This window comes from Seriola aureovittata, chromosome 11 (genome assembly GCF_021018895.1).
Source record: "Seriola aureovittata isolate HTS-2021-v1 ecotype China chromosome 11, ASM2101889v1, whole genome shotgun sequence".
Taxonomy (NCBI): Eukaryota; Metazoa; Chordata; class Actinopteri; order Carangiformes; family Carangidae; genus Seriola; species Seriola aureovittata.
In genome coordinates this window covers 8,183,552-8,201,269 of record NC_079374.1, presented here as the reverse complement: position 1 = coordinate 8,201,269, position 17,718 = coordinate 8,183,552, and the positions used below count along the sequence as shown (strand labels likewise).

Genomic DNA, 17,718 nt, shown 5'->3' with positions numbered 1-17,718 from the left:
ACCCCTGCTTTTGCCCCTAATAGATTAGACTGGACTTATAACCTCTTCAGATGCACTGGTGATGTACAGCAAGTAAGCCTAAGCTTTTGAGTGTGGAAACAGATACAGATAACAATCACAAAATTATAAGACAGATGTCTATATGTTGACGAAGGCTGAGAGTCTTATTGATACAGCCTGGTTGCCTTAGTCTCTCTGTGTTCTCTCAGTTATGTTGTGTTACTAAAAATACAGCCAAAGAGCTGGAGCACTATATCTAGGCCTTTGCAGCTCAAGCCTAGCGAGAGCACTATACTGGAAACACCTGCCTCTGCTGACAGAGGGCCACACAGAGGATTCTCCGTCCTACTACTACAAAGGTGCTAGAAAATCCTCTGAGGTTGTTTAAGGCACCTTTGTAGCTGAAACAAATCTATTGTGTGATTTGTTTGACAGTGCTGGTTCAAAATGTTAGCAGCTTTTAGTCATAAGAAAGAGCACAGCACCCCTCTGACACAGTCTGCATCCTGGCCTACTTCATTTCCCAGTGAACTACTAGCTCTATCTGCTGCTTCAGCACAAACCCTGATGATTGTGCCCACACCATCAAGTTATAACAATTCAATAATGAGTCTCCACCTGGTAAGTGCTGGCTACTCTCATTTTAAAAAGACACATGATCTTTGGTTTGATTGACTGGCTGCATGGTGTTGAGCATTAGTTAGGGAAGTTAGTGGCTTTGCTGGGGCATTACCACTGAACACCTATCAGTCTGTTATAACCCCAGAGCCTGCTGTAGATTAGCCCCAAATTGTATTTTTGCATGTGAAAGCTTTGCACTGAACAATTCACACAGTCACGCCAAACTCTGAAGAAACTCACGGGTTGTGCGACAACACTCACCACTGGTTTGGCGATATTTCCAGGTCTTTTAAAGTCCTTCAAACATTTGGAACAAACATATTCCATTCCATACACAGCAACCGTCTCCAAGCTGAGTTTTCTTAAAACTAACGAAGATGGCAGCCGGAAGTGACGTGGCTACCGGTGCCTCCAAAAAATATGTGTGAAAACAATTTATATGAAATTCTAAAATAATATCAATTAAGATTAATATTAACTTATGAATATTGCAGACCTTGTTTATAAATATGAATGAACCTCATGATAAATTATTAATTTGTTGTTGCAAGCAAGGACTTATTACCTGCTGCCATGTTGGTTTGTTTGCTAACAGGTAGCATTAAATGTGCAACTTGGGACACCAGTTTTATCGTCTTTATCGTGCAGTCCTCTCGTTTGTTTTGTCCCTGATGTTTCGAAGAGTCTTGGAAGGATCTAGAAATGTCTCCAAATATGTGGTAAGTGTTTTCATGCGACATGTGAGGGTTTTTTTTGCGAAGTTTAACTTGCACTTGTCTTTGATTAAAAACAGCTATTTGGCATTAGCACCGTGAGCACTGAGTTCATGCAAAAGTCAAAAAGGAAAAATGTTGGTTTCTACGTGAAAGGCACAAAGTGGACCTAACTATTCTATGACTGTCATCTTAAGTGTACACCAACCATAAACCCAGGTTAACCTATGCTATGGTATGTAAAACAGACAGTTTTTAGGTGATAGTAGACAATGTTTTTGTCCTTGCTCCTGCAGTATCAGCATGGCAAAACAGTCCCGCTACAGTATGATGATGATGATCTACTACACTGCAGTTGCAGTGTCGAAGAACTGTACTGCTGCTGAGAACATCATCCTCAAACCCACAACCTGAGATAAAGTAGTCCGCACTACATGCTGTCCACCTGGGGCTTTTCTTTCATGCCTACAACAGCCTGTTGAAATAAACATTCCCTGCTCACTGAAGCTATGCAATGTTACATTTAATTAGCTGCAAAAACATTTAACTAACAACTGTTATGTATTGCTTTTTCACGCACACAAAAAGAAAGTCCAGGATCTGAATAGAAGAGATGTCGACTGCTTATAAGTGCAGGATTTGCATTAGTGCAGTGGAGCCCGGTTCCTTTCTATATATTCCTATTCGCACCTCGGCTGCCCTGGCTTCTTCAACACAAAATTAACTCAAGTGCTCATATAAAATCATGTTTCCCCAGGCCCGCATGATGCATACTGGCCTGCAACAGCCGAGAGACAGACATGAAAGAATAGTCTGTCTCCTCCGGCTGGCTTGCAGAAAACATAGCGAGTAGCCCATTTAATCGAGAAGTGGTGTTGCAGAGGGGGAATGCTGCTGCAGTAAACCCGAGGATGGAATAATCTGGTTAGGGGGAATCACGTTGGACAGAATAGCCGTGCGTGTATTTGATCCACTGAAATAACATTTAGCCTCTGTGTGTGTGTGTGTGTGTGTGTGCGTGTGTGTGTGTGTGGTGTGTGTGTGTGTGTGTGTGTGCGTGTGTGCGTGTGTGTAAGCGCTATTTAAAAAGTTAGGAGATCATGGTGCCGTTGTGATGCAGGGGGGCTTTTTTGTGTCTGTGCGCTGCGCGTCCCCAAACCTGGGCTCGCCGATAGTAGCTGCACAGAATAAGTTGTTCCCCCCTCCCAGCGCCTCTGCATGATCCACTCGCTGCATAAATATGATTGCAGATCTATCACCATTACAACAAACAAACGAATAACGCAGATCCACACACACTCACATACACACACACTCCCTGTCTCACACACACTCACGCACAACGCCGGTTCACAGCGAAACGGAGGAGTAGGCATAATGGTGATGAGCTTACCACTTGGATTCTTGTTTTTCTTAAGACTCTTGCCACAAAGACACTGCAGCATATGCGTTCCTTTGCTGAAAATGTTCCAAAGAAACCACATTGATTTGGGCGAAGAGCAATCCAGTGGCTTAAACACCCAGATATAGATGAGATCCTTGCGGTTGCATAATAACACAATTGGATCAGTTCTCCAGGACAAGGCTACCAATTGTATCATAGAAAAATAGGTATATCCAAGTCCTATGCGTTTTCATTCACGTGGCAAAATTTTCAGTATCTGTCAGACTTCGTAATAATGGTGTGTTTTCTTCTTCTGGCGTATAAAGAATGCCTCCTCAACTAGTCGATAATAGAAAATGTACTCTATAAATTGCATGTGTCGCACCGGGAGGAGACGGGCCGCCAGTAAACAAACACAACTAACGTGAAAACAGTAAAACACGGTGGATTTCCGAGGAGAAAATCATTGCCTATTAGTTCATCACTCTGAGGAGAGGAGGGTGGATCTGCACAGCATCAAAAGCCAAGGGAGGATGCATCCTATGCACAGACTGCTGCAATGATAGCCCCAACAAAACACCACATTGCCGGATCAGGTCCAATTCGTTTCTCCTTTAAAGCAGCTTGTTTGGCGAGGTCAGATAACACCAACCTCAGTTTTCATTTCTTGTAGTCCCACACTGCAACGTTTCTGTTAAAGCCAGGCTTGGGTTTCTTGGTGTGTGTGTGTCCGTGATTCCTGGAGTGTGCGTTTCTTCCCTTTGTGGGGTATTTTCCTCAAGCCTTTTTCAGCACCACGCCACTGGCATCTCCAAAAGTACGGTGCGCCTGTATAAAAAACATTTGCATGAATTTCCTTTAGCGTCGGACCTCTGTTAGAAATAAACGGGGAGGAGGGGTTAAATTGAAAGATTGGCTTTCCATTACGTAAACACGTGGTTTCTGCGCCGTCATATCAGTGATGCTCTCGGAAATTTTTATGATCTGACTGAGACTATTGTCCCAGCTTGAATTCTTGGAAATGACAGTGTCTGTGTGAGATAGATGTCGTGCATGTGTGCACCGCATGTCAAAGAGTTTTATTTACATCAATCATTTTAATGCCGTTTATTCTCAGTGCGTCTTTCTTTTGTTCTCAGTTCTTTTAAGTTGTTGCAGCCTTGTGCATCCAGGTGGGTGTTAATGGAGAAATTGTGCATAATAGCTCTAAAGTCACAGGTGTTACAAGTCACCTGCAACATGCTTGAGTGTACCATGTGTCAAGTCATCTCAGTCTTTCTGAAGCAGGGCTGCGGAGCACCGGCACTGCAACAGATCATTATAATGTTCAGCAAGCTGAATAAGTTGAATTCAACATCAGCTGCAGAAAAAATGTATTTATAGTAAAACTGAATACAGAAGCAACATAAAGATCACATAAGACTACTGTTGAATACTTAATGTATTTAATTATAGGGTAACATTTTCAGAGTAAAAGTATATCATTTCTTTGACAAAACTTTCAGATAGTCAGATATTGTATGTTTATGTTTCCCAGCTGTGTTTTGTTCCTTTATCCCTGAGGGCAAGGGGGCAGTTAGTGTTGCTCATGACGACTGTTTCCACTGTGTGACCACTTTTCTCCAAGGATTAAAAGATTTTCCATCACAAACTAAGGGAGAAGAAGATATTGTTTTCCCCTGATTATGCCTGTGCCCTCACCAGGCACATGTTATGGAAAGAGAAAGTGTGTGTGTGTGTGTGTGTGTGTGTGTGTGTGTGTGTGTGTGTGTGTGTGTGTGTGTGTGTGTGTGTGTGTGTGTGTGTGTGAGAAGTAGTAAAGTTCAGAGTTTCCACTAAGGAATTTTTTTTATTTGATTTGGCACCCGTTCTCGACAGTTCTCTGCTGAATGTGTTTTCCATACTTCAGATCTGGGATTTAATCACTCTGAAATCTGTCAGCGCGACTCCCTCCCAGCACAAATGGCAGAAGTCAGTCTGTCTGCCAGTATTTGCACCCATTAGTTGCTCAGTATAGTGATGACCCCACTCACAGGTGTTGGATACTGTTTGCCAGTAAGCCATCTTCGTTAAGCCGCAATATGACCGACATTATGGCCCCAGCAAGAGCAAATGACCTACTTACAAACTGTAGTTCTTTACCTTCTTTCCTGTAATTTTGAATCTATTAGTGAGGGATGAGTATTGAATTTTCGCTAATATGGTGATTTACTGTAAATATGAGCTTAAGGAGAAAGGTTGACTCAAAATGATAAGGAAACAGCGTTGCATTAGATCACTTCATTGATCCTTTCATTTTCCAATTTACCTTACATGTGTATACCATGTATCACTTTGACATGTAATTCTTTAACCATATGTGTTTGTAACATATATCACCGAACATTTTAAGATCATCCTTTTTTCACAATCATATCTCCTTTTATGGATAATTAAACAAGTTGCAGTTGAACTCTGCATTAGTGAGTCATTATCAAAAGCTTATTTTACCTGATGTAACTTCAAGTGAGCTGAGCAGAGAATACGCCGCGGTTTGTGTAAACAATATTAACCACAGCACAGGCAGCTTGATGAGAGACTGAAGGAGTTCATTAGTGAGGTTGTGTTGTGTGTTCATCTCTGAATTACAGCATTAATCCACTTTAATGACCTAGTTTTGTGGCGCCCAGGTCTTGTCAGTTGTCTGTGACAACTGGTTCCTCGGGGATGTGGGCCACTTTGAAACAAAATGTTTCCTGATTGACTTTCTTTACACTGCATTATAATTTTTGCTGTGTCACAGTTTAAAGGCTAACTGCAAATTATTTCTTATTGATTTTAAGAGGTGGCCATCAAATTTTCAATTACTGTTTTTTTTGCGCATGTTGTGCACCTGCTAGCACAGTTACTCTTCATACACACTTATCAGGTGCACACACACAAAGCCGCAGGACCCACACACACATATATGCAGTGCAGTGCCTCAGACAAAGAGTGAATACAGTTATTTAAGCTATTTACATGTGTGGGGTCAAATGGACTCATTGTGGAATCAGCACAAGTCAGAGTGGTGCACTCCAGGCTCTCCAGTTCTCTCCCTCTGCAGAGGCCTCTCATGTCATCCTCCCTATCGATCCGTCTACTGTAATGTAAAGTATCATCACACCCTGGAGGATATCGTCTGACAATTTTGTCAGGGATCATTAGAATACTTCTTTTTGATTGCCCAGGCTGCGGCCGGCAGGAAGTGGCTCCCTTGTGAGTTTTTAACAGCCTGTTTTCTCCTGATGGGGAAAAATAACTTGATTTAAGATGCACAGCGATAAATGGACTGGCTCCAGTTTTACTCATGGTCTCTGTGGTCTTACGGTACAAATTTAAAAGGCTCACACAGGGGGGAGTCTGAAGATGGGATGAATGATGAGTGTTGTGAGATTGGTAGGTCTATATATGGAGGTATTCATATCATATTACCTAATGTGAAAAATTAAAGAATATCTAGAAAGGTAGATTATTTTTGAACTTTACAAAGGTCTTTAGTAACAATCTGTACATATATTTTGGATTAGACTGAGGATAGTAAAATCAATGTTATAGATAGAAAGGTGGCAGGAAGCATGGTGAACTTTGTTGTGATGATTTATTATTAGTATTTTATCATTAACTGCTAAGTTTGATTGAATAGCCAGTACTCTTGTGAAAGGAGTGAATATTCCAGTCAGTTTGCCTTTGTTATTTTGAGTTGGAGCATTTTCTTCAAATTAAATCAATGGTTAAAGATAAATAAATAAATAAATAAAAGGACTTTCTTTCACTTTCCACCACAGGCTCATGTTTATCATGTTATCCTTGATAATGATTAGTGGACTGTGATTTTACACATTGGGTGCAGGTTCTTGAAATAGATCACATACTGTAATACTGGACAGGAATGAGGATTACTATGACAAAGAAGCTATTTCTGCTCTTGATTTGTACCAGTCATGTTAATAAGGGAGTATGACAAATCCATCCATGGACACAAACGAGTGAAAGTCAAACTGAAGTCATTCTGTCATTCATGTAAAAAGATGCAAGTTTCATAATTATCCTGTTGAAGCTTAAATTAGAAACTTGGACTTTTGCCCAAGGCAGGGCCAGTGCTTTCAGGGAATGCTGCGCTGGGACCACATGTATGTCCATGTTCAGTATCAGTGTGAAAACCATCCACTCCCCCCTCACCCAGCATGCCCACAGCCAAGATGTCAGAGAAGGAGAATGAGCTGTGTTTGGCACTGCTTAGAGCAAGTGTTCCCTAGAAAATGAACAGCTGCTGTGAACCACATCATGACCAAAGACTCTGTTCAAATACACAAACACACACACACAAACACACACACACACACACACACACATAAACACAAACTTGGTATGTACACAAATTGCAACTAGTTTCTGCTCATTCCCACCCAGCTCTTTGCCCAGTGAGCGCCCTCTCCTTGAAGTTGTTCACAGTGTAGTCACTGATGTCCAGGGACAAAGTTGACGGGCCGGAACTACTTTCTGTGCATCACTGAAATGAAAATGAAAATGAAAAGTATGGGTCTGTTGGACTACTGATATATAAAATACATATTAGCACTCTGATTTTGAATCACTGTTAGTTCCTGCTCACTGGTACGTGGCTAAAATGCAACACCATATGTGATGTTTAGACATCAGCTCTAAAACCTCTCCAGTGCACCTACATTGTGACTAATAGGGCAAAGACCAATAGAGCAAATTGAGGAATCCCACACACATAATAACCAACTCCTCTTTAAAATCCATTGTGACCAACAATATTCATTATTGCGGAGAGATAAGGTCAATGACACTGGCCCAGTGCAGATTTAGACACTCTCCACTGTATAAACAAACCAGCCCACATTCAGAGAGTATTGTGTGCTAGTAATACAGTCTAATTCTGTCCACCAGGATATACAGCACAATATCATGGCTGTATAATGATGGCCAGAGGCCTGTGTCTTTGTTCATTCATGCTACGTGTCAGTTTCATGGTATACAAAAAGTATTTTAAAATATGCAGGGCTAAAATTCACAATTACATTTAAAGACAGGAAAATTAAAAAAAAAAAAGTAGATGATAAATAAATCATTTTTGAGGAACTTACCTGCTTCATGATTTTTAGCATTTAATGGAATTATCCAGAACTGAGTCTGACAAAAAGTTTTAAGTTAGGTTGTGTCTTGTCATTGTAAACAGGCAGAATGTGTAATGAATCTAATGGTGTCCATTTCAACTTGGCATTCCCTGTTTTTCTGACAACTGAATTTTTCCCTCTATTAAAATCCCAAAAGGCCATAATATCATCTATGGTTTCAATGCAGCCTCGCAGTATTGTCTATATTTGGAGACATCTGTCACAAGGGCATGTGTTTGAAATATAGATGAATATAGATGTTCTCAGTTTTGCTTTGGGGCGAGGCAAGAAGTGCCTTCACGGAGTAGTCACCCCCAAAGCATGAGGCAGAGCCCACAGTCAAATGGAGGAGTGAATAAGTGAGTTGATATTAGTAATGAATGCTACAGTGGTCACCCTCATACCAAGCATCGTGGACAGCTGGCACTGCTCTTTCTTTGCCCTTTCTCCCCATGCCCTCATCTAAACTTTACCCAGAAGTGATGCATAAACACACACACACACACACATGATGCACAAGGCCTAAAATAAAGCCCACTCTCAAATCATGTCCTTTTATAATCATCTCTCATAGAGTTTCCTGTCCAGTGAGAATTCAATATAATAATCAACATATTTGTTTCCTTATTATGAAAACACTTTACATTTCTTTCTAGATGTCTTCTACTGCTTTACAGTTTAGCCTGATCCTGTGGTGATTCCAACCGCTGTATTTCTGCAGCAATTATCCATGTTGTCTTTTTAATGTGTTCCCCTCAGTGAGATGTATTTCTCTACTCTATAGGGTTGTAACAATTCCGTAACATATGCTCATGAAGCCGGAGTCTACCAGAACGTACAGCCATGTGCGGTCATGCGATTGATTGTTTCCTGCAGTGCCAACAAGATAATCAATATTTCAGCTATTTCACTCCCTCTTTAGCCACTGATCTGTCATGTAGTGAACCAGTGTGTTCTGCTCTATACACTATCTTTATCCCACTCCTCCTGTAGAGGAGAGTACAAGTCACTGCAACAGCAAGGATAAAAGATTATCTTGTACGACTTGTACAAGAACAACACGCAACAAGTTGCTGGACAATAAATGTGATACCATCAGGTTATTTTGAGAGGTGGATGTTTCCTCTTGAACCACTTTACTCCACACTGGAGGGTCCATTATTTTTTGGTTGTTTTTTTCTTCTTTTGGAATATTTGACTTACCATCAGTGACTGTGAAAGCAATCAAACTATGACATCATTTATCTTCACTCTTTCTGCAGTACACATATGAGTAGGCACTTTTTAACCTTGTGGAAAAATCCAAATATACATGGATGAGTAATGATGGCCTTTAAACCTTTTAAAAACTTCTGAGTTCAATGCCTGAGGCAGAAGCCATGACCTTTCAGACCCTTTATTACACAAAATGTCTATTCCTCTCATGAAAAAAAGCTACAAATTCGGTAATAAAGCTCTTGATGTTCGACAAAATGTTAGATTTCAGAGCTTTTCAGGTGCACCTCAGTGCAACACGTCAGCAGCAGACTTTTCAATTCAGTCCACACTAAGAACTCTGTTTTCGTACTAGACTGAAAACATATTCAGCTGGAACTTATTTGTTAACTTTGATCTCTGTTTTAATTATTACTTTTATATTGTGTTCTTGCCTTCGTCTTCTATTGTGAAGCACTTTGTGATGTCTTGTTGAAATAGTTGCTATATATGCTATATATAAGCTATGTATATCAACTTCAGTTTCTCACATATCTGTATGCTGTGAAGGCCAGTCATTAAAAAGAACACGTAATCTGTGGAGTTAGAACAGGCCATGCACAATACATACATACAGCCCAAACTGGCACGTGATATTCTTCACGTTTGATGTGGACATGAATGATATCTGTGTATGGGTCCATACTGTATCCATGGACATACAGTATGGACCCATACACAGATATTGTATATTTAACTGGGTTAAGCATATGACTTCAGGACATTGTATATCATGATAAGACTGAAAACTATTTTAAAGGTTTTTGTATGATTTAGGAATTTTTGACCAGGAGAGAGAGTGAGACAGAGACACACACATGTTAAGGATTGCCCTGTCAGATAGCAATTGAGAGGAATTGCTTTCTTTCTGCAGGTTTTAAACCAAGATTCAAGGAAGAGGGACCTTGCCAGAAACCAGAGAGCTGAGATGTTCAGAAAAGGTGAAGTTGCCAAGGGAAACGGGAGAACATTTATAGTTGTGAACAAAACTGAGGTTACATTTAAGAGGACAAATCTGAGCATAAATCTGCGTTTGTGTTAGTCTACTGCAGTCGATTAGTCCAGCATGTTACTGTAGTTGGCCTCACTCTGGCTAATTTGTTATTCTTATAACTCCTTCCACTGTTATGTAACAGCACTGTGGGTCTTTTTTAACTTGTAAAGACGGCATCTTTCATTATTTATACGCTTTCATAGCACAGATCTATCTGGGATATAGGCCTGTATGGGTTTGAGTATTAAAATGGGGCAAACTTCCTGCATTTAGGAGGAAGTGCAGCATGTATTCGCCAAACTGTCATCAAAAGAGCCACTCTTAGAGGGATAAAGCCTGTTTCCGAGTCAAAGCATCCATTCCTCTGTAGCTCAGCAGCATTAATGGAGCAGCAGGACTGAGAGTACAGTGCCTTAGAGTCGTTACTTATTCTACCATCCATTAGCTGAAAATTGTGTTGACTTTAAAACTACTGTCTATATATCAAGTGAGAAGAGTTTTCAGATTTTGTTAAGGTTTTGTTTCTGTTAACCAGGGAAATGTTTGGGAGTTTGTTTGTTTTGTTTTTTCTAGAAAGACAAAGTAAAGATGAGGAGGATAATACAACTGGGGCTTATGACACTGCCACATAACACTCGAGCAAGGAATGTTGACAGTATGTTTTCTGCATTTCCTAATGTGACCAAAGTCTATATGCAGCCTAATTTCTCTTAATAGAATAGGTGAATGTATGCTTGCCACAAATCGGCATGCACCAAAGGACCAGTTCCACACGCCCCTCCTCTTTATTCATTTTTGGATTAGCCGAGAGTTAGGCTGAGTCAGGCACTGCCAAGATGGCGACAGAAGAGCAGCCCAGTCTGAGCTTCAAAACTGCGCTTCAGAAACCTGTGCGTTATATCATGGAGGCTACATCCATCTCTATATACAGTCTATGGTGGTAGAACAGGATCAACTCCAAAAGAAGTAGTAGTGTGCCTAGAGATGTCTCTAATGTCTGTTTCTATTTTTAAAAAGGTCAAGACAGTGTTGGTAATGCCTCATCAACATCAATCTGTGAGATGATCACTTAGTGTGGAGAAGAGAGTTCTTGAGAAATCTTCTGTTGACTAAAGCTTCCCAGTCCATTCGCAATGCACAACGTCTGAAGCCAACTTGATACATTTGACCAAACTAACTGCATAAATATACAGAGAAAATTAAGCTTTAATTGTTCCAGAGCCAGCAAAATAACCTTAATAGCAGAACTCCTTGATTGCAGGTAACTGTTCATTAATCCTAACAAGCAGATTGGGAGCCAGCGTGAGGCAGCCACCTCTAAACAGGTTCTTCTCTTGGGACCTGTTGCCATAGTTGCTTTCCATCACATAGGAAAAAAAAAAGCTTGATTCTGACCTTGGGGAAATGCTCAGACTCCCCTCGCTGATCTCACTCTGGTTCTGGCCACAGGCATACACTAGAAAATTATGAGCTCTAAGGGGGACTCCTGGTATTTGTCTCAATCAGTAGAGATGGTGTTTCTCTTCAGTGGCCATAATTCGATAAACTGAGCAGCAAATGTACAAAATATACTTGAAGTTTCCTTTAATTATTAGTTTGTATTACACATTACAGCAAAGTCTTACACTATATTCTTATTCTTACAAACAGCTATGTACCTGTACAACCATACATAACATAATCAAATAGAAATGATGACGGAGGTGGGAAATCCAAGGCCCCAGAGTTCAGTATTACAGTTACAGATTAGGGATCTTATTAAGTAAATTAGACAATATTTATTATTATTATTATTATTGTTAACAAAATTATCTTCAGCCAGATTTGACATTCAAACCCCTGGAATAGCAATAGTTTATATATATTTTTCTTTCTCTATTATTGTCAGACAGTATACACATAAAAAAAATCATTTTCATTACATATGTATGTGCATCTTGACTATAAGATTAAAACTGGCTTCATCTGAAAAAACAGACACATATGTATACAGACACACAAAAACACACACACAATTTCTATTATGTTGATGTGTGTATAAAGTCTTACTGCTCTTCCTCTATCCCAAAGAGACCGTATTTCTTTGCACTTATTCCCACAACAACATGGTGAAAATCACCGGTGAGACTTCCCTGTAACTGGTAGCATCCCCTGCCATTCTGAACAGGACATGAAAACAAGCTTCATTATCTTAAATGCATCATTACATCCCCTCTTAATTAATGATGAAACAGAGCCTACAAGATTGTTTTCTTTTTTTCTTTTTCTTTTTTTTACATAAATGGACATAAACAGGATTTTTGAGGGTAATCAACAGAAAAAAAACTCAAACTAAGTGAAAACATATCTCTACTAATTGGCCTACATTTTTTAAAAATTTAAGACACAAAGCTATTAAATGCGTGAATATTTGCCATCTTAATAATGGCACACATAAATCAACACTGATAAAAACCAGTTGCTTTTAGGGGTTGCACTGTAAGTTGAAAGGAGATCACCTGTGAGTAATCAAAGTGCGACAAAGTGATTTTTGGTTAACTAATGAAAAGTCCAAGTACATTTCCAGGCAAAAACTACTTCATAAATGCAAAAGAAGATTCCATACAAACCCACCCCAAGGTCACTGTAAAGTGGCAGTCACAAAAAGAGAATTTCTGAAGCACTGAATATCCATCAAAGTCATGAAAGGTCAGTCATGAAAATGAAAAGAGAGCTGAAAATGGGCCCACACCAGAGCATCCTAAAAACTTTAGCTTTTGTGAAATAAAGCCACTAGAGAGATCAGCAAGAGAGCTGTGGGTGGCCATTATGTTCCCTGCTCACAACAAATTTCTTTGGAGTTTTTGGCATTCGCCTGTTTTCTGTGTGTGTGTGTGTGTGTGTGTGTGTGTGTGTGTGTGTGTGTGTGTGTGTGTGTGTGTGTGTGTGTGTGTGTGTGTGTGGGTTTCCTCCAGGTGCACCAGTTTCTTACTACAAACCTAGGCATAAAGCTTAGGTAATCTAAAGACTGTGTTGGCGGAGGCTGTGAATGTTAGTGTGAATAGTTTGACCCTACCTCTTGACCAGTGTGTGCTGGGATAGGCCTCAGCATCCCCCACAAATCTAAGCACCTATAGCTATTGGATAGTGTTCACTAGAAGAGTAGGATGAGGTTCTATGTTCTGATGAGACCAAAGTTGAATCTGTTTGGTGTAAACCAAATACTGCACATCAGCAGAAAACAACACATCATTCCCACCATGAAGCCTGTTGGTGGCAGCACCATACGATGCTTCTCTGTAGCAGTCCTTGGAGAGCTTATTAAGGTTAGGGGTCAAATGAAGCCTGCAGTCTACAAGAGAAGCAGCAACAGCAAGACAGCAAGACAGCAACCAAAAACCAAACCCATCCACACAGACTTAAGGATGTAACTGTTGCCTGAGCTACCTCTACTTAACATTGACTTTTTATATTTGTAATTTATGCAGGTACAGATTCATTTTTACTTCAAAGATTTATTTCTGCTGATCAGTGCCAAACATATCCTAATTAAAGTACATCCGGTGTGATTCACTGTGGATAAAAAGGACACATGAAATGTTGGATGGCAACTAGTTTATAGGCCCTGTGCATAGATGATTCCATCCTATTACACATAATAACAGCTTACCGAATCCCTGCATCAATTCACAAACATAGTGAATATGATTTTTGTAGAATCCCCATGTAAGCCTTGGATACAAAACAAGAAATTTTGTTTGTTTTTTTTGGAATGTGAAAGACAAAGGAAACACCAAGACAAAAAAGGAAGAGAGAGAGAGCTAGAGGCACCTTTTATCATTCTGGTATCCGCCATCTGTCTCATCATCGCATCTCCTCTTATACAACAGAGTAACAAATTGAACTGGAAACATTTTATTGCCCATAATTCATTCATGAGGACTCTTCCTAAGCACTGAGACGTGACTGCACTGGGGCGAACAATTAATTGGCCTGTGAGGGCATGTGTGAAGAAATGTCAGACACAGCGCTCTTACAACAACTCCTACAATCTTACACAACTGTATTATTATGTAAAATAATCATAAAAGTTACACATGTGGAACTATTTGCATATATGTTTGAGTATTCACGGTTGGTTGAAAAAGGTTTTACATGTTTGGTATTGAATATTAATGTTGAGACTTTTTTTTTGGTTTTTTTTTTTTTTTTTATAAAATACACTTAATTTTGTTCCACTAAAGTCACGTTTTACCATGGTGCGGGAAAAAAAAGGGTGATATAATCATCTATTACAGTTTGATCTATTACAGTTTCATGAGTGATTTGCTTGTTCATTCTGGCGTGGGATTTGAATTATTAACAGTAGTGATCTCAGTTGCACCAAAAATCATAATAGCCAACTCCAGCCAGTAGGGGGGAGTGTTGTAATGTAGATGTTCATTCATGAAGTCACCTCAATGGGATTCATTCAACAAATCTGAAATAACGCTCCTTTGTGTTTTAGATCCAGAGGACACACAGGATGCTTTCCATACATACTATATTATAATATAGATACCATTGAATAGTATACAATGCTGTGTGTTTTGCATTTTGCATTTAATTGAAAATATTTTTTATAATTTTAAATAAAGCAAATTTTCAGTTATTTTTTTCCCTCATGATCAGGCATCAGCTTAGTGTTTTATGACAGCAGATTTTCTGTGGGTGGCTTGTGTTCAAACTGTGTTTGCACTTAGTGTGTATGTTGAAGTTGCTCTGATGTAAGTTTCCAAGTAACTGTTACCAAGGCTGTAACTGTCTGTATGCAGCAAGTAGGAAAATATAGTAACTTACTTTGCCTTGAACTCATGGATTCATTGCTGTCAAGTATTTTTATTAATTGTAATAATTTGACATTTGATGTATCTATTTCACAATCACCCCATTAAACAGATTAATTGACCTTTGACTCAAACGTCAGTGTTCATAAATTAGTGTCATTTTTTTATTTTTCTCCATCCAGGCATGAATAACAGTTTAAAATCACACACACACACACACACACACACACACACACACACACACACATATTTTGAAAACTCAGTTTGTATTCCAGTTCATTTTCAGCTTGTAAGCATGAGTAACAGTGTCTTCACACAGCAGCTCATTTTACAGTCACTCTCTCCTCACTAATTAGCCTATCTCGATGCCTGTATGCATTTCTCTGTGTGGAACTTGCTAAACAAGCACATCGTTTGAAACCATTCATTCATCTCCGCTCTCTCCAGCTGCTGTCATGGCAACCTTGTGCGACTGGCAGAAAACAGACTGCGGTCTCTGAGCTCCAGTCAACCTGGACGGTTCAGAGCATGAACACACTCTCGGACAGATGAGGAGTTGTGATACCGAGACACCAGGGCAGCCACAGGTGAGTCACATCAGGGACTGGTTTAGCAAATGTGCTGTTCATGTGATTAATTCTGGACTATTACACAAATGCAGAATGATACGTCATTAAAAGATGTGTGTTTCTGTTTCTAGTGAGGGTGGGGGGGCTTGTAATTGTAACTGTGTTTAATGTTTTTTGTTGACAGGACAACAATGCAGCATCTGGCATATCAACCCTTGCTTCCCAGTGGAAACAAATATCTCCAGCAGAAATGGGACATGGCTTCATATGATTTACACAGGAGGAAGGTTAGGAGCAACATGTATTTGTTCCTGTTATCCCAGATTCAAAATGTCTTGACCTCAAGCTTTTATTCTAGTCACAAATTTATCAAATTAACCTTTCTTCAATCCAGTTAGTGTATGCTGGAATTTGTATCATCACCATTTCGTGCCTGAGACAAAGCTTGTTTTGTTTTGTTTTTCTCCCAAGGTAAAGTCAGCTAAACCAACAATAAACATGACTCCACCAGAGACCTATAGTCACCTGGCTCTGAGGCTGAAGAAACAAAAGGTTGCTCTTTATTTCTCTTTTTCAACTCAACTCACTTCATGTCCATAGGGTGGCAGCAGATTTTTCGGTGCTGAAACCATCCAGTAAAGCCTCAAACTAGAGAAAATTATTACCAATTCTAATTAGAATTTAGTTCCACAGTAAATATATGACTGCGTTTAACCTCAGAACATGAACTATTAAAATGCATAACAAAAATGGAATACTTATTTCCCAGGTGTATAAACCTACCACGTTTTCCCTCTAGTGTAAATATATTGTTTCTCTTTTTAAAAATATTTTGTCTTGTTAAGCTTGAAGAGGAGTGGGCACTGAAGATTCAGAGGGAAAACAATATGCTCATGGAAAAAATATCGCACATCATGAGGACAACTGGAGGAGTTGACAACAGGAATTACTATGACAGGAAAAGGTTAGTTAAGGGTTGGGCTTTCCATCAGCGTTGTGAAAAACATATATTTAAAGTTAGGCAGCATGTTGTATTGCCAAGAAATGGGTGGCTCTTGAAACTAAAAACCCAGTTGTTGCAGCCTGTCTTTCCTCTTCATTGTAGCCTTGGCAAGGAAAAGCGACAGCTGGAGTTGATCCGTATTACCAAGGAGAATCAGCTGATCCTGTTCCGCCTGAGTCACTGCAGGTCTCACTATAATGTGAAGAGCTGGCATGAGGACTGGCTCAAAACTCTTAAGCTGATGGACAGCATTGCACATTACCCAAGAGGAATGAGTGAAACAGCAAAAGGTTATATTTATACATATATATATATATATATATATATATACTATTCATTATATATACTGTAACATCAGAGTAACAATCCTCCTATATAACTGTATCATGATCTTTATTGCATATTGGAATAAAGATTTAATTTCTTATGTCAACATTAGGGACAAGAGAAAGCCAGCAAGCAGAGCAGAGGTTGCGATAAAGAACAGAAGATAAGCACAGATACAGCTACATGCAGGAATGCAAGCAACAAGACAAATGGCAAATCAGAATCTGAGGAAAATGAAAAGAAGAAAGAAATCAGCGAAAAACAAGAACGAGAAACAGAGATCCAGCAGGACACAGATACACACCCTGTCCCTGAACCAAATATACCTGAGAAATCCATCTCACCAGATACACCTGAAAATCCTTCTGAGACAATTCAAATTAAAACAGATAAACACTCTGTTGAACAGTCCTTGGCTTCTGATGGATCTGAAATGTCCAATACCCCCTAACACATCTATAACCGACAAACTGGAAACCACAAGCACAGAGGAAGGATAAAATGCTTGATTGCTTTACCAAAACTATGTTTTTCTGCAAAGTAGAGAGAATGTAGCATAAGCCGTTTGGACAAACACAGTCTTGACTCCAGAACTGGAACCAGATATTGTGTGGCAGTTATATGATCTGTAGTACTGGTTTAGTATAATTAGACCAGCAGTAGTACTTTGTATAGGCTGTGTACTGACATAATTTCATGAACACAATACGACTGTGGGTGATGTATTATTCACTAACAAGTTGCCAAATAACCTTTTGTGATTTAATATTAACAAATTAGACAATAAAAAAATAATTAAACAATGTGCGTATTTTTTATATTCATAAACTTGTTTTACAGCTAGACATACAGCGAAAAAGACCATGTTAATGTGGAACTCTTCATC

The 17,718-nt window shown here is 39.4% G+C and overlaps 2 protein-coding genes across 3 annotated transcripts in view; one reads left to right on the top strand and one right to left on the bottom strand.

Annotated features, from left to right (window-relative positions):
* fgf14 (fibroblast growth factor 14) overlaps positions 1–3,607 on the bottom strand; it is a 98,872-nt gene extending 95,265 nt beyond the window's left edge. The window contains exon 1 of one of the 2 annotated variants that reach the window (XM_056389167.1): positions 2,728–3,607. In XM_056389167.1, coding sequence (XP_056245142.1) covers positions 2,728–2,935 — 208 coding nt within the window. In that variant the 5' untranslated portion in view covers positions 2,936–3,607. Of the gene's footprint in view, positions 1–882; positions 989–2,727 lie in introns of those variants that run through there. The other variant, XM_056389170.1, reaches the window with a different exon arrangement.
* Positions 3,608–15,369: 11,762 nt separating this feature from the next.
* On the top strand, positions 15,370–17,635 carry cfap97d2 (CFAP97 domain containing 2). The gene is made up of 6 exons (XM_056390114.1): positions 15,370–15,520; positions 15,687–15,789; positions 15,974–16,054; positions 16,348–16,466; positions 16,608–16,795; positions 16,945–17,635. Exons 2-6 carry the CDS (start codon positions 15,694–15,696, stop codon positions 16,983–16,985), a joined length of 525 nt encoding a protein of 174 aa, XP_056246089.1. The 5' UTR covers positions 15,370–15,520; positions 15,687–15,693; the 3' UTR covers positions 16,986–17,635.
* The last annotated feature ends 83 nt before the right edge of the window (positions 17,636–17,718 follow it).

Bases quoted from the DNA above. Each gene is read 5' to 3' on its own strand.
- cfap97d2 (XM_056390114.1), top strand. From the start codon at position 15,694: ATGCAGCATCTGGCATATCAACCCTTGCTTCCCAGTGGAAACAAATAT. The intron at 16,055-16,347 runs GTTGCTCTTTAT...TGTCTTGTTAAG, and splicing joins TGAGGCTGAAGAAACAAAAG to CTTGAAGAGGAGTGGGCACT. The intron at 16,467-16,607 runs GTTAGTTAAGGG...TCTTCATTGTAG, and splicing joins AATTACTATGACAGGAAAAG to CCTTGGCAAGGAAAAGCGAC.